General features: G+C 47.7%; 1 protein-coding gene across 2 annotated transcripts; it reads right to left on the reverse strand.

Annotated features, from left to right (window-relative positions):
- Positions 1–256: 256 nt before the first annotated feature.
- Positions 257–24632, reverse strand: LOC110980806 (DNA-directed RNA polymerase II subunit RPB1-like). Of its 2 annotated transcripts, none has more exons than XM_087145969.1 (26): positions 24208–24632; positions 23250–23519; positions 22078–22257; positions 20783–21064; positions 20015–20176; positions 19242–19462; positions 18011–18143; positions 17472–17596; positions 16529–16739; positions 15565–15774; positions 14812–14992; positions 13696–13853; positions 13136–13264; positions 12481–12703; positions 11412–11622; positions 10563–10707; positions 10112–10217; positions 9256–9461; positions 8489–8713; positions 7499–7846; positions 7175–7279; positions 6456–6638; positions 5558–5761; positions 4789–4966; positions 4304–4423; positions 257–4175 (listed from the first exon to the last, which is right to left on the reverse strand). In XM_087145969.1, exons 1-26 carry the CDS (start codon positions 24289–24291, stop codon positions 3001–3003), a joined length of 5775 nt encoding a protein of 1924 aa, XP_087002095.1. In that variant the 5' UTR covers positions 24292–24632; the 3' UTR covers positions 257–3000. The 2 variants fall into 2 exon arrangements, with proteins under 2 accessions (XP_087002095.1, XP_087002096.1); XM_087145970.1 differs by having other exon boundaries at positions 7175–7275; positions 7495–7846.
- Positions 24633–25131: the final 499 nt, after the last annotated feature.

Here is a 25131-nt window from a genome sequence, read left to right on the forward strand (position 1 = left end):
TATTTCCTGGGCGCATTCAAAACACCGCTCAGTGAGCAATTTTACGTGTAAAGCACAGATCACCTCCAAACAACGCTCAGCCTTAACCATGCTGAACCCAACAAGGTTAAGCAGGATTTCAATGGTCCCGAGGGGGTTAGGGATTAGTTAATCTCACATGTTGACAGGTATGTTTCCAGCAAACATAAAAATTAATGCTCCTACAAAATCTGCACAGTGTACATTGAAAGAAGATTAGACCGTACAGACTCACACCTTGACTTCTGCTCTGCATAATGTTTATTTCATTATCGAAAAATACATGTACAGCGAATTTAGGCCGATTCACAACTTCTTCTCTGACAACACGAGAACCTCTCAAATAATGTACATTTTTCCCTTTTTTTCCATCAGATCTTCAATAATGGATAACTAGCCCGACGGAACATATTTACAAATGTTGGCACGCTGTTTAATTAATAGATCCTGCAAGTGTCATTTACGATACGATTTTCTAAAAATACATTTCACTCGCTTAACCTCCAACTTTAAAACTTCAGGCTTTTACGGTCACACCAACAAGTACATTTTGGGATTTTGTCTGAAACCCGCCGGCTTGAATTCCCTCATCCGCGACAGAACAAAGCAATGAAGAAGAGCCATTGTGACAGAGTTCCAATATGATGTGCCAAACAAAGAGAGATGTGAAAAGTGAACCCTCACAGAGGTATTCATGAAGCGCATCACATATGCGACCGCTGTTACGTGTCTGCATGTGGGCGCGTCATTTGAACAACGGGTTCAGACTGGAATGCAGTTGGTCTAACTCACTGCACCTGTTTCAGGCATCACTGGGCAACGGAACCCTTACCACACCTTCCACATTCTTAGCCTGCAACAAAGGAACGCGCAGCTGCACACGCAGTGCGCCATCATGTGTGAAGACCCAGCATCAACTGCACGTAATCGCATCCAAATGATTTGTTTTCCTGAAGTCATTAAAACAGCACTTTGTGTTTAAAGATCCACTTTAGAATGTACGTCAACTGCTGAGAATCATCAAACAAACAGTTAGTACACTAAAAAAAAAACCGACTTCATCTGAAATGTTACCAGCTCAAAGAACAACCTTGAAACAATTGACAGGGCCCAAGAGGAAACAAGCTCGCACCCAAGGTCATGTTTTTTTGTCAGTGTTGTACACCATTATCATTTCTTCCAATGATTATGAATCACGTAACTTTGACAAAGTCTTGCGATTTGCCCAAGTAAGACAAATCCGCAACAAATGCGTACACTATCACTGATAAAGCTTTTTACTAGTGGAAGTACTCTCGGTTCAACTGCGACACCATGAGACTTGGAACGAGCAAATGGATTCTTTCAAATAAGCCTCCTTTCTGACAGTGATTTTGAAATGTTTCACTTTCGGGGGGGGGGCTTTGTTGTTACAAGTTTCAATTTCCTCCAATGACTGCAATGTTTAAAATGTTTCAGGACTTGCCGATTAGTGCCAGAGGTGGGTCCATCTGTCGTACCGTGACCCAACTGAACAGTCAAATGAGATTTTGTTTGGCTTAAAAAATAGTTGGCCACACATAAGCCAAGAACCCCCCTCCAAAAGGTACTGCAGTCACAATGCCAGGCAGAGCACGAAATTAAGTCAGAAAAGTGGTCGGGCAAAATTTGCTCGGACGATCAATCTCATTCTGTCATTATCAGCCCTTGATCCGGCATATGCCAAGGTCACACTCGAAGAATTTCAATATCATAAGCACAAAAACTACGGTAAAAACACCAACCGCCGCAAACAGGATTGCTGCTCTTTGGACTTGAACCTTGCGATCTCCTTCAGACACTCTGTCAGACCACATCTGCTTTGGGTCGGACAAATACTACAAGTACATGAAGTTGGGACATGTTCAATGTCCGACCATAATTTCATACTCTGACACTACCGTCTGTGTTTTCTCTGACAAATTTGAAGCCGAGTATCATTTGGCCATTATGATCTCAGGGCCCGATTTCACGGAGTTGCTCAGTAAAAAAGAAAACAATTTTGCTTACTGAGTTTATGTGGTAAGCATATATACGGAGCTAAGCTGGTAACCAGGCTCAGGAAACACACATGAACGCATAACATTTCACTTGGTAAATGACTCTGCGAGCATTCAACTGCTAAACAATACATGTATTTTCAAAGTTAGTTAGTCCTAATCCTCTAGAGTGACAAAATATTTATTATAAGAATTGGAGAGGCATAGAGATCTAATCAGTCGATCCAATAGTGGAGCCGCAGTGTGTGAGTACAAGTTTGAATGCAAAGGGCTTTACTGTCTTCACTGTAGCATAATTAGTTGTTGGTTGGCCCCTTCGAGGCTACGAGATTGTCTTGAGGGCAAGTTAAACTTTGGGAAGTAAGCTGCAATCAAATCTGTGACAACGTTCGTATTCTGGAATTTTTCTCCACGAAGTACAAGGATGTTTTTAAATACAACATACTTTTTTTCCCAACCATTAACCCTAACAGTCCTCAGTTCTCCAACAGGTGAAGGATTGAGGAGTGTTAGGGTTCATTTTTAACGCTCTTTTGGGAGAGGGCCGGATGAATATTACGATATTTATAAAGTATAAACATTATATGATTAACGTAATAATAGTTCACGGTAAAGAATATAAGGTGCACACTGAGTTAACTGAAGAGCCAAATATCCTGACATGCACTATTAACACTTCAATTATTTTTGCTAGACTTTTCAATCAAATCGTAACAGTTTGCACTTCGGGTCCATTTAAGGTAATGCACATGTACAGTATACAGAAATAGTGCACTGATCGGCAAAGTCCACTGTGCCCACAGTGCATCATCTGAAATGTCAAAGGAAATATTTCCCGATCTGGTGCCCATCAGTGCTGCATAGAGCCATCCACGGCTCTCATTTCCCTTATCCCATGGGGCGGTCTTGTGCCCACGGGGGGTAATGCTTGGCCTGCGTACTGTAGTTCTCACTTGAGCAGCATCTAATCATCAGCTTCGATGTCGGGGCTGCTTGGGCTGTAGGAAGGGGAGGCAGGGGAGTAACCGGGCGACATGGGCGAGTAGGAATCCTGGGGGCTCGTCGGCGAGTAAGAGGGCGAGCTGGGGCTGTACTTGGGACTCGTCGGGGAGTAGGAGGGGGAGGTGGGGCTGTACTTGGGCGTCTGCGGGGAGTAGGTGGGGCTGGCCGGGGAGTACTTGGGGCTGGACGGGGAGTACTTGGGACTGGACGGGGAGTAGCTGGGGCTGGCTGGGGAGTACGTGGGGCTGGTGGGGCTGTACTCGGGCGAGGTCGGGGTGAAGTGGGACCCACTGTAGCTGGGTGACGTCGGGCTGTAGGAAGGGCTGGAAGGCGAGTACTTGGGGCTGGAGGGGGAGTAGCTGGGTGATCCAGGACTGTAACTGGGCGACTGAGGGGAGTACCCCGCAGGGGATGTGGGGCTGTAGCTGGGCGAGGTTGGGGAGTAACTGGGTGATGTCGGGCTGTAGCTGGGCGACTTGGCTGAGAAGCTCGGGCTGGTGGGTGAGTAGCTGGGACTGGTCGGGGAGTACTTTGGCGAGCTGGGTGAGTAGCTGGGACTCGTTGGGGAGTAACTTGGTGAGGTGGGACTGTAGCTGGGCGAAGTGGGGCTGTAACTGGGCGAGGTTGGGGAGTAGCTGGGCGAAGTTGGACTGTAAGAAGGGCTTGTTGGGGAGTAGCTCGGTGATGTCGGGCTGTAACTCGGGCTGGTTGGGCTGTAACTTGGACTGGTTGGGCTGTAACTCGGACTTGTGGGCGAGTAGCTCGGACTCGTTGGCGAGTAGCTGGGGCTGGTTGGAGAGTAGCTCGGACTTGTTGGGGAATAGCTCGGGCTGGTCGGAGAGTAGCTTGGGCTCGTGGGTGAGTAGCCAGGACTGGATGGTGAGTAGGAAGGACTCGTAGGTGAGTAGCCAGGACTCTGAGGGGTGGCTGGCGAGCCAGTGATGTACGACGGCGATGCTGGGGAGTAACTGGGTGACATTGGGCTGGCCGGTGATGGGATGTAAGGGCTAGTTGGGCCTGGGGAACCTGGAGAGCTGGGCTGTGGGGACCAGGCAGGGCTGTAGCCAGGGCTGAACCCGCTGGCATCCGACTGAGCAGAGGGGCTGAAGCCTGCTGCTCCAGGGGTCATCCCGCTTCCTGTTGGCACAAAACCGGGGTTCTTGGTTTGCTTCTTGTGTATTTCCAAGTATACAGCAACTAGTTACTATCACCAACTACTTAACCTGAACGCTGCACCCATAAATTCAGACATGAAATTGACTTACCCATAGGTGACCACGAAGCACCGTAAGCAGGAGTTGCTCCTTGATTCCAAGGGGTCATCTGAGGTGACATGCTAGCAGAGGGCGATGCGGCCGCTCCAAAGAACATCCCTGTCATACCACCTGAGAATGAGATCGAACACAAAATATATAAAAGACTGCAGCCTAAACCAGTCTCGTGCACAGACCAAAACCGCATGATTCCAACATAAATTGGTCAAACGTGCTCAGCACACCCCTCGCCAAATTGCACATAAATCTGTGCACGCTACATGGTGAGTCACCACTGACGTCTGTCACTTTCATGTAAAACTACACCCTCTCTTGTTCTGCTCAGACTGGAGAGAAAATTCCTGCGCACGGAAAACATCTGCCCAGCACATACAGGTAACCAACCCAAATGTCATACAAAGTATATTACATGAGACAGGTTAATTTCTGCTAAGCACATGAATTTGACAAGTGGCATTGTTTTCCGCCGGACTCACCGAGGCCACCGCCCATGCCCATGGGGATCTCCATGCCGTGCTTGCACTTCTCGGCGTCCAGCAGCAGGGAGAAGGAACCCGTACCCACCCCGGCCAGCTTGCCGAGCATGATGTTCTCCGACACGCCTTTCAGGTGGTCCACCTCGGCGTGGGCGGCTGCGTCCATCAGGATGTCCACCTGCGGGTCAGGGAGAAGCACGGGCACGGAGAGCACTCTCTTAAACAATCAATCTCAGTTTTCAAGGCACACATGAATTTAATTTTCTCTGATGGCTTTGTGTGGTCACTGTTGAGGGCGCTGTTAAACCTTCTCCCGAGAGTCGCACATGGGCAGCCCACATGACCCTTGATTGCATATTCAAGCCACTTTGAGAATGTACATGTACATGTTACCCTTTGTAGACACTGAAGAACTTGAAGATTTTCCTAGAGACATGACCCCAAAAAATTCACAGACAGTAAGGCTGCAACTGAATCTGTTGTCTAGGTCTTTGCTCCACTGAAAATACACAGAGCTGAGCTGAAACCGAAATTTTGGAAACCCGTTTTGGACCACTGCCTTAGTCAATTATATAAATACAGGTCTAAATGCTAATGCGTGGACTCAGAACATGTGAATATGTACCATACAAGACAGGTGCTAGACTAAAATCCTGTCCAGCACTTGGATTATTGTATGTACCCTAGATGGGCATATTTTAGACTAAATGCAAAAAGTTGGTCTACCTATGTCGGAATTGAGACAGAGGGTTTTCAAAAGGGTGCATACCGTTTCCTCAAAGGAGCACCTCATGAGGGCGCCCACATCCTGCCGGTTGATGCCATGACGGGTAATGGCCATCAGGTGGCCTTTGGCCGTCATGACGTCACAGAGCAGCGCCAGGTGACGGTAGTTGACGTAGGAACCGTCGAAGGAGATGACGTGGTTCATCTCTCGCTCCACCGACTTACGCACCGCCTCGATGCCCAGCACCTGGAAGGGAGAACGGACCGGGGGTGAGATTGCGGTATGGTGTGAAAACTCAAGAAACCATCAAGCAACAGGGCGGTTGTAACGACGACAACATACTGACACTTTCCTGGGCTTTTTAAAAGTTGTCACGGCATGAGCTCTCTCGCAAGTGGACTTTGTGTTTTCGTTGACAGGTGCAAGACAGCACCAAGCCCAATTGATTACACCTCTGCAAGTGATGAATTGTTGGGATTAAAAAAAATCCTGAAATCTGAAAAAAAGCCTGGAAAGTCACATCCCTGATGAACACAAGTTACAGACGAGTTCCATGGAGTAGCTGCTTCGACAACATCCTCTTTGGATTTACAGCTTTTGCCAGTGACGTGGACATACGAAAACTCACACGGAAAAATGAAACTGCTTGGGTAACCCCGATAAACAAAGACTATGGTTGAGTTGGAGAGTGCATCGGTTGAGAGCAGGGGAGACTCAGTTTATCTGTGGATGCCCCAAGGTTTCCCAAGGTCACGCTTAAGAGAAACACAGCTCGGGTAACGAAGGTGAATCTGGACTCGCGCGGAAGTCTTGCTGCAATAAGCATGCTCTGGGCTACTCTCTTGTCGACTGTGCGCATCTTTCGCGCTTCCTGAAGCTAGCCGAGTTGCTCTGGGGGGCAACGCCTCTTCGCTAGAGGGTCTGACAACGGGCCGCTTACCTGGAAGATCTCACAGATGTCGTTGGAGAAGGTGCGGACGGGGTCCACCTCCTTGTCGCTCAGTACCTTCATCATGCTGGTGCCGTCCGTCTCCAGAAGCCACTCCTGGATGGGCTTGAACTCGCCCTCCTCTGTGATGATGATGCGCTTCTTGTTGTCTTGCTGAGGCAGGTGCATGTACACCTGTGACAAAAGAGTTAGAGAGCAGGGAACAGCGTTTCACAATGCTTTCTCGACACGCAGCTTCTAAACAAATCTGTGTGTGCCAAGCCTTTAGGAGTTTCTCTGATGTCTTGCAGTCATTTTAACACCAACTAGGTGAAAACTGACCATTCTGTTCGTGCAAAATGGCCGTTTTTTACAAAACAGATCGGCCAGGAATGTTAACTTTCCTTGACATGCTCAATCCATGTGCTGACGTCACTGAGACTGTGAACTACAAATTTCCATAATAAAATCCTCAGTTCCATCGAATTGAAACTTTACACAAATATTCAAAATGGATATCTTCACACGCCTGCCAAGTTTAAAAAAGACTGGTCATGGGGCAGCCGGGATTTCGGCCCGCTCCCACAGTCTCCAAATGTGAACGACTGGAAACTTCCCCCCCCCCATTGAGCAAAAGATGTGGCCCCGGGAGCAACTCAAACACCTCTACCCGACGGTGTTTCAGGCAACCTGTCAGGGCCAGAGAGAGGGCAAAGCCTCGCTGCTCTCACCTTGCTGATCTGCTCAATGCCTTGCAGGGTCATGTCCGTCAGGATGTTGGACTCGATGCAGCGCAGGAAGACGTTGTCCTCCATCTTGTCCACTTGCTCCTCTTCCTGTAAAACAAGCCACCGAAAATGGGTTCACCAGCGGAACGATCCAATGGATGTGCGTGGAGATGATGGGCTCTGTGCTTTCACAGGCTTCCCCATGAAAACCCAGTTTGTAATTCTCCTGCCGATTCCTATGATTCACATTCGAGGACTGTGGTGATGATGAGGTAAAAAAAAAACTCACTCTTCCCTCAGATTTTTCAAATATCCCCAAAAACCCACCTCGCCGAACTTGCTTTCCTCGCTGCTCATGATCCGGATGCGGAGCACCAGCTTCTCAGCGTTGTCATCATTGAAGATGCAGTTCAGGTCATCGCCGAAGCCCGCATTGATCTTCTCGGCGATCTGCTCCATGGTCAGCTTGCGGTCTGTCATGCGCTTGCGGTCCAGCTCGATGCGCAGCAGCCAGGGGGAGATGCGGGCCGGGTCAAAGTCGGGCATCTCGTAGTAGAGGTTGACCCAGTCCTGGTCCTCCTCGATGACGGTGTTCTGGGGCTCCGGGTCGTAGTAGATGGCCGTGTTGGCTGTCACCTTGCGCAGGGTGGTGTGCTCCAGCCGGCACAGGATATCCTAACCAAAGGGGTGAAAAAGTATGAAACAGATTCAACTCGAATGTACATTCCTTGCAGGAACAGTAGAAGGTGCGGCTGCCGTGCGACCTTCTCACATCAGCCAATGATTCTCCTCGGAATGTGCACAAATATGTTAAGCTTTTCACATGGAAGGCATGCATTTGAGCTTGGTTACACCGGCAGAATCCCCCAACAGCATTAATTTTTTCCTATTTTGCAGCTTAAGAGCATGTGTCCAGTCTAATTTGGGGCACAAGTCTATTTGGCCCTTTTTTTCATGATGGGATCACCCCCATCTTCTTCTACCTGAACTGAACTGAACTTTCAAACTTGAAACCCCAGCCCCTACTGGGGCGTATGGATCAAACAACTTCTGACGAGCACTCCCAGCACAGAGTAAGCGTCAGATGGGAAGCTGGCTCAGGAGAGGCTCAAAAATTCAGTGGGAACGCACCCTCTGTGGGTGGCTGCAGGTTTTGTAGCCCGCCCAAATTCGTGTCACTTGATCATCTTCAAAATCAGAGAAACATCTCGCAAGTTACAACATTTCTGCTCCATCTGCACCTCCTCTCTCAATGTAAAAAAGGCGGTATTCCAAAATCACTTATTAGATTAATCACGCTTTTGGTCGGGTAATTACCTTTGCTCTCTCGGCATCTCGAGCTGCCTGCCCAACCAGGAAGACAGTCAGCGAGGGAGTCTTGGGCCTCTTGGAGATGTTGATGATCTCCTTGAGGCGGGGCACACCCAGGGTCACATTCTTGGCCGACACGCCGGCGTAGTGGAAGGTGTTGAGGGTCATCTGGGTGGCCGGCTCCCCAAGGGACTGGGCGGCGAGTGGACCCGCCATCTCACCAGGGTGGACCTGGGATCGGAAATTGTTTCCTTAATTTTGGATAATGGTAATTCCTCATCTCCTTCCTGGCTATTTATTCCTTCTGTCTGTATTTCATAATCAACTTCACACATAACAAGTTCATAACTGATTACCACCTTTTCTGGCACATTAACCAAGCCCTTCTTTTTGTCGTCTGAGAGGTTGGATGTGTTCAATAGCTACTGTAAAGCGCTTCAAAAGAAAAATCATTTTGAAGGGCTTTGAAATATGCATCAGAACTCAGAGGACAAACGTGTTGTGCCAAAACTGAAAAGGTTTTAAGGGTCTAGAGACAAGGAGAACCGAAGAGTGTTTCTGTCAATCTGAAGTACAGTCAAGTCCATTGGAATATATTGTAATTCATGTTTATCTGGCACCACTGGACTCGTTAGACGACTTGTTAAACGAGACAAACTTGATCAAAACACTGCCAGCGACTGACACAGTATGAGGAAGGTGGGTCACTGTGAACAAATAGGTCAGTCCTCCTCCCTGAACCCTAACCCCTCCTTTCTCTCCCCAATATTTACCAGAGCTTGGTTGAATCGAGTCTCGATCTCCCCGAGCAGCCAGTCAAAGGACTCGTTTGTCAGGTGGTACTCCTCGATGACACGGCGGGAGCAGAGGGTGGAGCGCAGCATCATGTTGAAGAGCAAGGTGGCGTTCTCCTGGGCCTGCTTGCTGATGCGGTCCTCCCCTTTGACCACTATCAGCTTCTTGGACAGGTCCCGGACGCCTGATGAATGAAGAAAGAAAAAAAAAACGACACCGAATGAGAAAAAGAGCACCGCTGTCACGGACAGCGTGCCCCGAGTGTCATCGTGACAAAGAGCAAGACAGGTTCGCGCACCAGTATTTTGATCAACTTCTACCTCTGCGGCCCGGGTTCGAATTCCACCCGAGCTAACTCGTGGGTAAAGTTTCTTATTCCCAGCTTGATTCTGTGAATTAATGCTGTGGTATTTATCTGCGGCTTTCCTGCCACTTCTAAAAGTGAACACGTCTTCATCGCACTTCTTTCTACAGGTTTCTTCAGGCTCTCGAGTCTACAGTACCGTGGGCTATTTTTGAGGAATCCTTGGTTTCATTACCAAAAATATAACAAGAATGGCTGGACTTACTCTGGCACACCGACTAGTGCCCACACACAGACCATGTGAAACATTTGTGCTCATTCTAATGAAAACTTGAGAACTTGGTGCCGCGTGCACATGAACCAGTGTGCGCATGAGTCAACGTTGACTGCTTTCCCATCTGTCTACTCTTTGTTGCAGTATGTTATCACAGGTCTGGTAATAAGGGCTTGGGCAGGAAACGCTGATAATGAACATAATTGCCATAGAATGGATTTGAAAGGCGAGCTTATTTCACATAGTTCCTTCTTACCCTTCACAATCATCAAAGGATGCAGGTCTGTGGAGTGCCTGGGGTTGATGTGGAAGATCTTCTGGGCGTTCCAGATCATGCGCTCCAGATTACAGGGCAAGACAACCTAGAAATAAGTCAAACACACAAATTACAATCTGTGAACGGGATCTACAATAAACTCTGATCTGTAGCACGCCTGCTGCACGACTTGGCTACGGCTCGTTACAAAGCACATTGCCAAGTGATGCGTGCGGGGCTTATAACTCTGGGTGTTGTTTGTGGGGAGCTTGCAGCTGTCCAACAAAATCCTAAGCTGTGCAGGAATACGGTGGAACATAGGTTGGACTTGGAACATCCGAGCAGCTTCAAGCCTTCCTCCGTCCCGCATAGCTGAAGGAGTTAGGCTGCCGGCAATTCCCGAGTTGGCTCTGTTTGCGAGTGACTTTGAGGGCTCGTTTCAGCCACCCACCTTGGACTCTCCCATGGGTAGGATCTTCCTCATGATCTCCCGGTCCTCCCTCAGCTGCTCGTACTCCTTCTCAATCTCCAGGTGGACCTGGGCGTTGGCTACTACGTCCTTGACGATGTTTTCCGTCAGGCTGCGCCGCAGCGCTCTGCAAATGATCAGGAACAAGTGGCCAACTCTCAACAGCTGCACAGACTCAAGATCTACGGCTAGAAATTTATTATACAGCGCAATCATGCTCTAGTCGAAATGCCTCGTCATACGAAGTTGGTGTTTATAGACGTTATCGAATGGACTTTTTTTTGGCACTTGGATTTCAATGAAAGGGATCAAGCACAGGACTTCCAAGCCACTGTATTGTGTAGAAGTAGGCCCACTAACCCTATCCGGCATTAACCCTAACAGTCCCAACTCCTCCAATTTCAGTACGATTTTACATACACCCTAGGGGGTTAGGGTTAATGTCTTTAATCTTAAATTAATGTCTGCACTTGTACAATACCTTATCTTAGTAGGGGTTAACGTACGCTCACATTTTGCATCGTGCTGGAATGAGAAATCCAGAAAAGTTTGTGGCCTTCCTGGGGGAAGGGGTCTGGTTTTAAGTGATGTGTTGCAATCCTCTCAGAACAGGAACAAGAGAGGGTGTGCTTTTGCGAGCCGCACAGGTTTAGGTATGTTTGGTCCGGGCAGGCCAAGCACGCGGAACCGATTTCTGTCGAAATGTAAGGTCTGCAACGCATGTGCTATGCGCGTCATCGAGACAGGATGGAGAAACGTCTGAACCAGCTTGCCTTGTCTTTGCAAGTAAAGGGGGGGGGGGCGAGTTCGGAACCTCACGCGGATACCCACCTCTCGTTGGTGCAGTCGAAGCGGAAGCGCTTCTCGAAGGCCCGGTGGGAGGGCTTGAGGGTGGGCAGGTTCTGGAACTCCACTTTGGTGCCGTCCAGCCCATCCTCGCCGTAGCGCAGCTGCACCAGGTGGTCATTGCTGTTACGCAGCGTGCCGTCGTAGCGTACCATGACGCTCTCCATGGCCTTGATCAGTCGCCGCTGGATGTAGCCTGTTGGGAGGGGGCAGGGTTGTGGGTCAGAGGGTGATTGAGAGACGGGTTGTGGAGGCACCAAAAGGACAGGGTGATTGCACAATTACATGTGACCTTTACGCCTGCCAGATTGGCTGACTAAATGCTTGCTGAGAAATGCTAAGCAAAAACTCGGTTTCTACCAGCCAGAATGTCACACACCTCACACTGCCAAATGGCTGGTTCCCAGAAAACCTCTGCTAAGCACGTGGACAAGTTCACTCGGTGAGACCAAATTCTACACGACAACAGTCGGCTGCTTCATTCTTTGTACATCGCAATAAAGATCTGTTCTACAGTTTGACAAACCGACCTTCCAAGCGTACATAAAGTTGATTAAGTGGGGACCGCTCATCGGTGACACTCAGGTCATTGAGACTGGGTTCACACAATTCTTGCTAAACATGATCACACGACAGATGGAAGCCCGCACCACACTTTCAGAAAACTATAGTGAAACAAAATAGGCAAGTTCGAAACAGGGGCCCTCCAGCAGCTTGCACAGAGGACAGAAGCTGGGAGCACGCTATTTTCTTCAGCGCCCTGGAGGGGTTTTGAAATGAGCTAGGTGTTTCATCACGGCAACAAAATCTCCACCCATTCTGCCTTGCCCTGAAACAGTGTTCAGGACCCAAAGCGTTGCTCAGTATAAATTTGTGCTTGAGCAAATTTACTTGCTAGGCAAAAATCGACTGGGATCCAGTGACGGCTAATATGTAATGCATGTTCGTAATATTTGGCTGGTAACCCGCTCTTACTAAGCAAACAGCTTCCCAGCTTAGGAAGATTTGTGTGCTTAGCCCCCTTTGCGTACAATGACATAAAATTGCCACTGACCGGTTTCGGCAGTCTTGACGGCGGTGTCGATCAGACCCTCTCGGCCGCCCATGGCGTGGAAGAACATCTCTGAGGGGGTCAGGCCGGCCAGGTAGGAGTTCTCCACAAAGCCTCTGCTCTCGGGGCCGTAGTCGTCCTTGATAAAGTGGGGCAGGGTGCGGTGGCGGAAGCCAAAGGGGATACGCTTGCCTTCCACGTTCTGCTGGCCCACACAGGCGATAACCTGGGTAAGAATATGAACAGTTATGAAACGAATATTCATGAATTGAATATTCATTGAATTCATTGAATATTCATGAATTGAATATTCATTGGTCTCGAGCAGCCCTGGGTTATTCGGTGGTGGTGGACAGGGCACAGGTGCTTGAAATTGTCAATGAGATGGAGTGCAGAGAAGGCAGACAGGTCGTGGAAATGGGTCAGGACTGGGAATAGGTCACAGGGGAACGAACGGAGGACACGGGGGAAAAAAGGTGTTCCAAGGTGTTAGAGAGGGGACTGTGAAAAGGGACATCGAGCAGAGGTCGAACGGAAATGCATGGGGATTTAAAAAGGTCCATAAAGTGGGCTCAAGACAATGTGGAAAAGACGTCACAGGCCATCGTGAGGGTTCCCGAGGTCAAGCAGGGAGGACGGAGGGGGTTCCCAGCTATACCTGGGAGATATTGATCTTGGAGCCCTTAGACCCGGCCACCACCATGCACTTGAAGTTGTTGAACTCGGACAGGCTCTTCTGGGCACTGCCACCGGTCTTGTCACGGGCGTTGTTCAGGATACGGTTCACCTGGATGGGGAAACGCAGGACGACGGTTAATCAGTTCCTCAAACCTAAAAAGGGTGAGCAAAATCTTTTGGATGACTGGGGAATGCCAAGGAGAACTCGCAGGAAACACAGTGGGGCCAAGTACACCCGTCGCGCCATTCAATACCAATATGCTGAATTTTTAAATCAGTCTAGTACCCCAACTTCCTATGCATCTTTTGCTGAGAACCTTACTGAATAATCTTAAACCCAGACTGGGCACGTGCTTTGTACCTGAAAGAGACTGGGGCAAGTAGCCCCCAGGTAGTGTAACAGTGTCTAGGCCTTCAGTACTGAACCCTTCAAAATCCTCTAGAGAAGCACTTGCTGGATTTTCAAGGATTTGGGATGTCTAGGTTTTGGGTGAAACTTGTTGGGGCTGCAATCGTGAGAGGCATTATCTGTCAAATTACCTGGTTTTCAAAGGTCTGTCTGAGGGTGTTGCCGGGCGTCGGCTCCAATTCGTCATTGTGGGCCTTCTCGATGACCTCTATTACTTCCTGTTTGGCTTTGCGGATGGTGTTCTGGATGTCCTCGTAGGTCTGCGCATCGGCGATACAGTCACCGATACCTGTGAGCATGGAAATGGAATACATCCATCAAGGTAATGATTGCAGGAGGAGAAGCGGATAATATCTGTGACAGTCTGTGACCGTTCAGACAGTTCAAAGATTTAACCCTAACCCCGATCAGGCTTTCTCAAGACCATTCTCACACATCAAAAGAATCCGACACAGCTGGGATGAGAATCCTGGCTGGATGCAACAAAATGACACGGTGGATGTTGTGACACTGCGCAGCTCTGTCTGACAGCAGTTGCAAAGAGTTCCCTGTCACTTTTGCTCCATCCTATGGGCCAAGAGAGGGTGCTATTTCTCAGCAACGGAGGCTCCATTGGTCCCATCTGAGCTTTGCCGGCTCACGACCGACGTGGAAATGCACGAGTCACAGTCGCATTGCTACCAACAAATGGAACTTTTCCGACAAGTGCAGCTCTTTGCAACCGATGAAGAGGTGCTTCTGCTCGAGGCAAATACAAGATAACCTTTTCATCACTGTTCAATCAGGCTGTTTTGGGGCAGGGTTATGGTCAATGTTGTGCGGCGTCATGGCACACTACCATTCATTACAGACACTCTGCTCCAAAGCCTGCTTGTGAAATGACTGACACCCGAAGGAATGCTGCAGTCATCCACCACACAACATCCCCAATTTAAACATGACCTCCACGGGTGCTAGCGTGGACACACTGGATGACTATGGGTTCCTCGTGTGGATAAAAGATGGCATGCTTTTACGAGGCATCTTTTTTTGGTAGACAGACCCTCTATGGGTACATGTTGGCGTGCCCGCGGTACGGAGTGCCCACGGTGTGGAGTGCCCACAACCAAGTTTCAATGGATTCTACCATCGTCACCGGGGCATCTGGCCGAGACACGGTTGCCTCACCATCCTGTCACTAATGGGCGGTGGGAAAAGGAAGGAAGGGGGTGGGGGGGTGTTACTTCTGCCAGGAGTGGACCACTCACCGATGCTGTGGCCCTCCAGCAGTAACCAGTTGTTGACCACTGTCTGGATGTTGCCGTAGAAGTCGCGGGTCTCGTCGGGGCCACGCTCCATGAAGATGACGTGGCCCAGGGAGCCGCCGGAGGCCCCGATGGTCTTCTTGCAGACAATGCCCGAGATCAGCTCCCCGTTGGTGATCAACACCTGACAAAGACGGGCAGAAAACACAATGACCAATTTCATTCGGTCACGAATTGTTTCTACAACATAAGATGATTCAACTTCCTGAAGTCTCCGTGCACTTGGAGGCCTAGTTTCCAAGTAATTATGAACTGAGAAACACCAGACACTGCTTCAAGCAGTGATGTACACTCATATTGCTGCAAATATATCTGCTAAATGTTTACTTCTTTGAAAATTTCTCTTCAAGAGACCGGACAATTCATGCAACATTTCTCAAAAGACCCGAATATTGCGACTGAAATTTAAAGGTCAATATTTTCTTTTTTGCACCCATGTTCAATATTAGCTTTACTTTTGGGAGATCTCAGCTTCCTACGAACGTTCAAACTCCACTAGATTTGTGAAGGACTGAGAACTTGTAGCGCCACCCACTGTTGCTTTTTAAGAGACTTGATGTCTTGGAAAGTTCGGGTCCCAAGAATGAGCCGTTTGGTTCCAGACGGGAGAATTTCGGAAGATGCAGGACGGTTCCTCGCAAAATGCTGAAGGGGCAGGAATAGGGTTAAGGGAACCAAAAAGGTGTGGAACTTTACCTTGGTATCACCGGGGGAGATCCACTTGTAGGGTCCCCGGTCCTCCTCGTCCGGGTGTGTGCTGTGGGCCTTGATCAGGTTGACGTTTGGCGGAATGATCAACGACATCATCTGCTTACCTGTCCACAGGGGGCGGGGCTTGATGATGGCCGGCTGGGGGATGTGACCGTCCCAGTTGGGCAGCCACATCAGGAGGTTCATCAGCTCTTCCTGTTGGAAAAGAAAGTTCTCAAAAGTCACCGTCAGCCAATCACTAGTCATCACAGGTGATCACAAGCCCATCAAATTATCATCGGCCGACAACTGACTGCAGGCGATCACCAGCCAATCACCTTTCGCCGGCAGCCAATGACGAGTCATCGCCAGCAGCCAATCACAAGTCATATCTAAACCCATTCAAATAAAAAACGATAGCTGAATCTCGGACAGCTTCAACAAATCTAACTTCACCTGCGATCGGACCTATGCTTCAGCCAGTGACTGACTCCATTTCATCTCCGATCACTGCACTCAGGTTTTTGTTCTTCCATCTGGAGCGTCGGCTCTCAGATAAAATGTCGGAGTGGCAATGGATGCCGAGAGAGATCAATGATGAAATCCGCAAACCTCTTCTCACCACTGGGTTGAGGCACATCGCAGACTATAACACGTTGGCGCAAAGTCACTTTAACTGCGCACGTTCGTGCTCAAACATGATCTTGTTCAAGTGTTTAAGTCAAAGCTTGTTAATCCAGCATTTGCCCAACGAGATTTTTTCCCGAGAACCCTGTCGACATTATGCACGTAGACATGACACAGAAATCTGTACAGGATTGCACTTTGATTCAAAGACGATTCTGACGTGACTTATGCAATTTTGTTTCCTTCGCCAAAAATCTCGTGTAAAAAAAGACAAACGCTTTGACACTAGGAACAAACAAACTTTCTGAAACAAGTGGGCAAGGAAAAGACTTCCGGAACTCGCCTTCTGCAGGAAGACGTCGCGCTTGGTGAACTTCCGCACGGCGGTCAGGGAGTCCTGCACAATTCCCATGACGGGCCGGTTGGACTGTGGGGTAACCATCTGGCGGGGCACCATCATGATCTCCGTCACCTCGGCCCGCGTCTCCATGGACTGGGGCACGTGCAGGTTCATCTCGTCCCCGTCAAAGTCGGCGTTGTAGGGGGTGGTGACACTGTGAGGCGGGAGGGCAGGAGTAGATGGGCAGAATCAGTTTCTGAGCAGTCGCAAGAGATGGGCTCCACTAGGCTACCTGAATCACGGCGGACACATTTAGGAGGGCGCTATTTTGGTTTGGTGGTAAAATCTTGTGCTCATTCCCAATTTACCCACTTCAAAAAGCCCTCCTAGTGTGTCCAACGTGCCTCAAATAGGCTGATGAATATGCAATTCATTTACATTCGTATCTGAAGACGGAGTGCTTTGAAATCGTTCAGATGTACAGTGAATCTGAACAGCCACATTTCCTTTAATTTGGTAAATGAGTGATTAAGATGACACTTTTCCTGGGCCGCTCTGGGTAACACACTTCAGTGATGGGACTGAGTGATGTTCATTTTGGCTGGGTATTGAAAGAGTTGTGATCGCCTCAATACGACAGATTTCAATAACTGAACCGCTGAAATTGCAGGACAACGTTGATGTCGATGTGTTTGGAAAAAAAAATGGGCTATTTAGCTTGGCAGTCGCTGTAAGCTGAGGTCCCTGTCACAGGATCTATAGAAACGCTTTAAAGCTGACCACTGCTGCGTGTTGCTCAGACAGTGCTTAATAATAGGGAACGCCTCACTTTCTTCAGCGCCCAACGGGACTCAAAGCGAGCTGAGTGTATCGTCACGGCAACACCACCCTGCATCAAAATGGTCATCCCGGTGGTTTGGGCGGCAGATTTGGGGCCGACGCGTACCTGAGGTTGAGACGGAATGTGGACCAGTGGAGAATCTTGACCCGATGACCCATCATGGACATCTTGTGGAGGGTGGGCTGTCGATTGAAGATGACCACGTCATCATCCCGAAGGTGGCGCTCAACCTGTACAAAAAAAACCAGAGAATAAAATTAAGATTTTAAAGTTCAGCCCTTCCATTTTAAGCGTTCTGCATAAAGAATGAGATCTTCCGAAGGAATTTGGAAGCTGAAATCAAGACAAGAATTCCAAGCGCAGCAGGCCATTTGCTGTTCAAGGAGCAATCCAGGTCACTAAACAGCCCCTTGCGTGAAACCAACTTCAATCTGGACATCCTGACATATGCAGCGAGGTATGAGACGGAGAGAACCCCCCCTGCTTTGTGTTGGTCATTGTCTCGCAGGAATCTGGGGAATTCCTTTCAGACATCTTGGGGGGATGTGTTAAGCAACAATAGTCTGGAATGTGTATAGGGATTGGACATATTAGGGGGGTACCCCTCGGTCTCATTTCTTGCTGGGTGTACATCCAAACGTCACCTTGTAGCCGCACTGCAGGTGCAAGTCGCTCGTCTTGGGGTGGTACCTCAGGTCCACCCGCTCGCCGTTGTCGCGGACGATGTACTTGGCCCCCGGGTACTGGTTGTGGCCTACCCGCACCAGCTCCTGGAGTCTGCAACGAAACAAGAGAGTGAGTCCCTGCCGATATTCATCTCAATGGAAAACCTACGCCATCCGCTCACTCCAGGAATGCGCAGTTCTTGTGAAGAAGTTTAAAAAAAAAACCCCAAAAACAAGGTTCAGGCACCACTAGGGTTGGGTTTGTCGTCTCTTGCAAGAAGCTGGGCTGTTTTCTTCCAGTGACGAGAATTCAACACTACATATTACTGTCCAAAATGGCTCCAGATATATCAGGAATAAATATCTTGGAGAAATTCCTTACAGGTTAGGCTTTAAGCCAACAGAGGTCGGCTTAATTTGAAGCCTGTATAGGCTAAGAATAAATACTGTTATCTATCTCTCCCTAAAAGCAAGAGTGGGTAATTGCTTAAATACCTATCTATCATCTTAAGCTTACTTGTCAATTTTCTAGAGCTACTAATAGCATGGCAAATACCTGCTTGGCAAACAAGGGTTCAAAATCAATAATGTCACCAGGACTGTGCCGAATATCTGAATGTTCAATCGAGTATCAAATGCTCGAATATTATTTTCCAAATTCAAGTATTCGAATGCAAACTTGATTTGCATTCAGGAAAACAAAAGGAGCATTTTCTTTTGTTTTAAATGAAAAAATTGCACAGTAGAGGCTGGTTTCAAGCACAATTAAATGTAAAGCGACAGAAGTCTTACAACGATTCAAAAATCAAATTATTCATTAAAAAATTTAAAGGAAAACAAGTATTGTTCATCTTTAAATCTTGCTAAATCATGGCTGGAGATACTCCTAGACGTGAGAAGCTATTATAGTGATTATAATGTACAATTATGTGTTGTTGCAACTGATTTTGTGTACGGATTCTTCAACAATCTGCCAGTCGGTACGACTGAATATTCGGATATTTGATCAAATTGAAGGTCAAATATTCAAATAGTGAGTTGTTCAAAATGACTCGGCCCTAAATATCAAACACTGTGAACTTCCTACTTCTGGTTCTCCACTGAATTATGCTTAGCACAGGAATCTGCTAAATAAATTTGCTCATTATAACTACTTGCTTAGCTGCTATAATGTGACCCCTCCCCCCTTCCCAAAATATTCACGGCTTACTTGTCGATGTTGAAGGGCGTGACAATCTCCGGGTAGGTCAGATTCTGGGCGACAGTCCTGGGCACCCCCACCTGGTCGATGGACAGGTTGGGGTCCGGGGTGATGACGGCACGGGCGGAGAAGTCCACGCGCTTTCCCATCAGGTTACCACGGATACGGCCCTCTTTGCTCTTCAGCCGCTGCTTGACGGATTTGAGGGGCCGACCAGACTTCTGCATGGCCTGTTTTGATTTCAAACAAAAATAAATATCCCATTTCTCATAATTTGCAGGAGTTAATAAATGCAAATTTCTCACGGGCCTTTGCAAGAGAATCTGGAAGATGTCTAAAAATTACAGCATTTTCTCAGATATCAGTTTCACATCAACATCTGGAACCAGTTGGCCAGTTCACTATAAGAGATGGATTAAACCCAGACACCCAGAAAAACCCAGAACGTTCGGCTTCAGACAGTTTACTGCATCTGTGGCAGACGACAGGGCCAGAGTACCTTGACAGCTCTCAACTCGTCCGATTTAATTCAAGAAACTCCGACCAGTAGCTGGAAATGGGGACAGAGCTTAAGCTTGGAAAAATATCCAAGTGGAAGAAATCGGCAAGAGATGTTAAACTTTGCCGGACTCTCTGATCAAATCAGTACTGATATATCTTCAGTTAGTTTCGTGTTCAAGTGCTGAGGTGCATGTTTCATATCAAAACTCTGCTCCTGCCGTTACTTTTTCCCATCACGGTAAAACTATCAAGAAAAAAACCAAAAACAAAAAAAAACATACCCTTGGAAGTCCTGGGAGCTCGTTGTCGGACAGGGTGGCGACGTGGAACTGCAGCATCCTGGTGTCCTCAGCGATGATGTGGGCGGCCGCTCCGTTCTGCTCGTTCTTCTGCAGCTGGTTGTTGGCCTTGATGATGTCTGCCAACTTGTGGGTCAGATCATCCTGTTTAAAAAAGAAAGTTGGGAGAGGGGAGCGTCAGAAGCAGGGCACATTAAGCTCTTTAGAGACATCCTGTGCCGCTGACGTCTTTGCGATTTGGCAGCTGGGTCGACATTGGTAAAGACCACCCCTTTACTGGCACCCGCTCTTTGAGAATGGCCAGATATCCAACAAATCGACAAACAGAGGAATATTTTTCTTTATCACAGTTCTGAAACACCGTGTAGGGACATCACTCCTGCTCTAGAGGAACGTGGAGCTGGAAGATTCGGTTGTGAAATTTTGGACAGGGTGTGATGATCTAGTGCCATGCATAGTGGACAAGCTACAGGACTGCACAACGTCCACATGTATCCAAGTTCCAATGACAGTTCAGCGGTATCGTGATCCACTTGGGTGAAATTAATCTTATGTACTTATTTGGGCCAATTATAAAGAACCGAGGGATGCTCGTTCAAAGTGTAAGTGAATTTCTTTTTTGGGGGGCAAGTATCCCAAAAATCTGTCGATCTCTTTTGCGATGTATGTTGTCAGCGACATGTTCTCAAAAATTAATATTTTTAGAACACACTTTGGGACACCTTTATAGTAAAGCGAACTGGCCTGTACCTGGTTACGAGCTGTACCAAACATGACAACGGCCGGGCGGACACAGAGCGGCGGGACGGGCATGACGGTGATGATCATCCAGTCGGGCCGGGTGAACTTGGGCTCCATGCCCAGGATGGCACTCTCCTCGTCCGAGATGCGCTTGAAGATCTCGTGCACGCGCTCGGCTGTCAGGGCAATCTTGCGCTCCTGCGTGTCCTCGTTGACGTGCTTCCACTCGGCCGTCAGATCCAGGCCGTTCCGGCGGATTTGGGGCTGGTAGCGCCCACAACCACCATGACCCTGATGGAGGACATGCATTCAAGCGGGTCTTTATCAACAACGTTGGGCACTATCCGTCGATATCGCCCGACTGCTCGATCTTTGCACAATCTGTTGATCTTGTTGCGCGAAAATTGCAGGTAACTCTGCCATTCGATCGTTGCCCTGCCCTTTTTTGGGTTGTGAAAGATTATTTTGAAAACCTTGGATGTAAGAAAAGGATATTTCATGCAGGATTGACTGACGGCACAAGATGAGCATGCTGATTAACTGACTGTACTTAACTACAACACTACTTGACAAAAATTCCAATTTAAACAAATCCCCAGTTTTATGTAATGAGTAGTTCAGTACACAAATTGATGAGTCAGGGATCACGCTTCAACCACTTGCTGCAAACAAGATCCCTTTTCAACTGAATGAGTATAAAACTATGAAATTATTCATTTCTCTCCTTGCACGTATTTGTGCCAGAGCAGCACAAGACGTGAGACTAGTGGTATGGCGCCCTCAGGGACTGTGCAAGAAGCTAATATGATTCTGCTTTGTCTTGTACTCCCGAAGACCTTCGTGTATTTCTGCACCATCCTACGCTTTTTTTCCTTATCGATTGAAATCGAAAGCAATTCTTCCGTTCTAACAAAATGTAAATTTGTCCGAAACACGTAAGCCCAAAATGTTCACTTTTAATTTATTGATGCTTGATGCACAAGTCGGCACACCTCAGTGTGTGAACTATAAGTGACCAGAAAAAAAAACCTTTGCCAGAATGGGAATGTAATTGATATACTCATAACGGATGTCTTTATTTATATGCTTAAGTTTCAAAAAATTGATCACAGGTCAGCCACATCTCAGTAGGGCAGAATCCCTGGCCCGCTACGCAGAAAAGCACCCACAAGATAATCCCACGCCCCCCACCCCCAAAGAAAGTTTGAACCCGAAGCTTTTAGGGCCAAGGCACATTTTGGGGCCAAATCAATTTGGACGAAACAAAACAAAGGTTTCAGTGCTTGTTTTGATGGGTACTGTACCTGGGCTCGAGGCTCGGGCACCTCCCCTTCCCGCTTGGCCAGGTCGGCATTGAAGGTCTGGTCCATCTCCTCGCCGCCCTCGCAGATCTTCTTGCCCCGGCACACGTCGTAGATGTGGGCCAGCCGCTTGCGGGGAAACCCCTTGGACTTGTTCAGTATCTCCTTGACCTTTGGGTGGTTCTGGAAAGGCAAAAAGAAGCACCATCAATATGGGGGGGCGAAGTTGGTAAGACATCAGCACTCTATTACGCCTCATAATGTCCGGTTCATCGCCTGCAAAATCCCAGTGGGGAAATTCTGCACTTCGGCTTGTGTGCCAACGCATGTCTTTAGCCAGCTAGAAGCACAAACTCTGGACGTTTTGTGCAACAATCACGATACTTTTGCCAACACGTGAATGGAAGAAAATCAAATATCCACAAAATAATCACCCCAGGTTTTGAAAATCCCACATCTGTGCTTGCCTACAGACGCCCCTTGACCCCTCAAAATACTTCTTTCTCATGGTTTATATCAACTTCTCTACCAAACAACACCTCCATGGAAAACTCAGGATTTTCCAGATTTTTACAGAGATCATTTGTAAAATCCTGATCTCAGCAAAATCCAGATGAAGTACTGAAAGCAGGAAAAATACACATTTCAAACCTGCTATGCATGAACACAAAAATGTCCAACTCTATCAAAGGAATTCTTTGAGAGAGCAAAACGGTGTTTGTGTGTTGGGCTCTTCAGAAAGCTGTAATAAAATTCTTTTCCCCTGAAGTTTTTACATGACGGGTGGTATTGGTGAATCTGTGGGAGGAGTCACTAGCAGACTCAATTGACCAATCCTGTGGTGCAGTCTTCCAACTGTGCTGACATCATCTAACTGCCTACAGATATACACACTAGTACAATCAACTTCATTCACATATTACCAGCTCGTGACAGGACAAGGTCACTTGAGAACAACCTTTCATAGTTTAAAATGTCATGAACACATAACCAGGTCACAAACACCTTGAAGTTTCTGCCTTTAGACGACCACTTTGCCTTTGGCAATTCTGTTCGACCACTTCTGGAAGATGGCAGAAATCCAACTGAAATTTCAAGCTCCGGAGGTCTACCGATCATGTTAACTGAATAGCTTCAAGCCCAATCGCATGAGAGTAATCGATCTCACATCTCACCTGGTCAACCAGCAGCTTGGAGCAGAAGAAGCAGACGCAGCGCAGCACCTTGACCGTCTTGGTCAGGAAGCCAGGGTGGAAAACGGGCTTGGCTAGCTCAATGTGGGCAAAGTGGCCCGGGCAGTCCACCTGGTTGCAGGCACAGGTCTGGCAGCGGGAGATGCGATCCACACAGCCCTGCCGGGGGTCCATCAGCCCACCCAGCTTGGGTTTGCCGCCTTCCATCACCTCGGCGTACTTGATGCCGCCCTCCACCACCGACATGCGACGCTGGCAAAAACGTGGACATCAAAACAAAAGTCAGCCCAAATCCCACACTTGAGAAATATACAACTTTTTTATTGACAACATTTGTGACATGTATCAAAACCCTTTCATTGTCCAGTTGTCTGAACTATTTTGATGCATAGGTCTAGTAAACTTACAAAATAATTGAACATAACCAAAGACCAGGCTAAATTTAATGTTTTAGGCCATGTAGGCCCTGGTGAACAAAAACTTAGAAGTATTCACAAAGGATCCGAGGTCGCAAGAGTATATTTAACTACATGTGTTCAGTCAACTTTTATTTTTACACACAAGTTTGCTTCAACATAAGACAAAAAAGAACTCCCCCCTCGAAAAATGAATTCGAGTTGATTTCCAGTTTGTCTTCTGCTCATAACAAAAACTTAAATATTTTCAAAGGCAGGCCTATTACTTCAAGAATCATGATTTACATGTGCACTCCCTAAATCAGATTATCTGATAAACTTTGAACACAACATGAAACTATTCCCCAACATTCCCCTGGTTCCAGCAAAATGCCTTTACTAGGCCCAAAGGCTTAGGCCTGATCATGTTTACATTTCTTGAAATCCGGCTTGAAACTTTTGAACCTTAAATTTTAAACATGTTATTAACAATAACATGCGTCCTTCTTTCCTGTAACTTCAACAACAGGCAATGATATGCCTACCACTTCTTGAGGGCTGAGAACACCAAACTGCACCCGTCTGACGTCGCGCATCGGGGCTTTGGAGTCGTGAAACTGGAGTGCCATTTTGCTTAGGAAGTCAAACTGTGCACACGCACACTTGAACTACGCAGTCACACAACGTATACACTACAATACGTAACGCTACGCATTTATCTTGCACAACACACTGGGGACCTGTGCAATCCGTTCACAAAGTTGGGTGGAAAGTCCACTCTTCACATAAGCAGGAGTCTCCAAAATACTCCGAATTCGATTTCACTTTTGTCTATATGTTCTCCACCTTCAACTGTCCGGTGATTTGAACGGCTTTAGGTACGGATAGAGAGAAGATCCGTCGATTTTCGGCAACAGGGTATCTCCGTTTCTCTCTCTCGTCAGCGCTGCATCAAGCGCTCGCGCATATAACCTACAGAAAATTTGCTCTCATATTTATAGGCTTCTGGGAGTACGGGTTTCCTCTCCTTAAAATGAGGGGTACAACGACGAGGGCGCTATTTAAGATCCGCAGAAAGTGTTGTTTTTCGGGGTGGGCGCGAGTGGAGGGGACCGGGACAGGCTTGTTGCACTTCAAAGTTTCTGATCCGTCGTGGGGAGGAATTCTGGGTTATTTTGTTACTCAAAACCATTTTCTGAAGCATTCAAGTCGCTGGAGTAAAAACCACGCTTATGAAGGTTTTGCAGTCATTTTTTTCTTGGTGGCGTATCCCAGCGCAAAATTGAAAATCATATCAGATGTGTCCCCTAGGATTGACACCCATGCATGATTATAAAGTGCATTTGCTGAACTTGATTTCTACATCATTTGACGGCATTTAAAACTTGGATAACTGTGTAGTTTGCATAATCATGACCATAACTCTCTCCTGAAAAACAATTAACCATATCAGGGGTTATAGGCAGGGG

This window comes from Acanthaster planci, linkage group LG14 (assembly GCF_054643075.1).
Source record: "Acanthaster planci isolate LZ-2023a linkage group LG14, COTS_SCS, whole genome shotgun sequence".
Classification (NCBI taxonomy): Eukaryota; Metazoa; Echinodermata; class Asteroidea; order Valvatida; family Acanthasteridae; genus Acanthaster; species Acanthaster planci.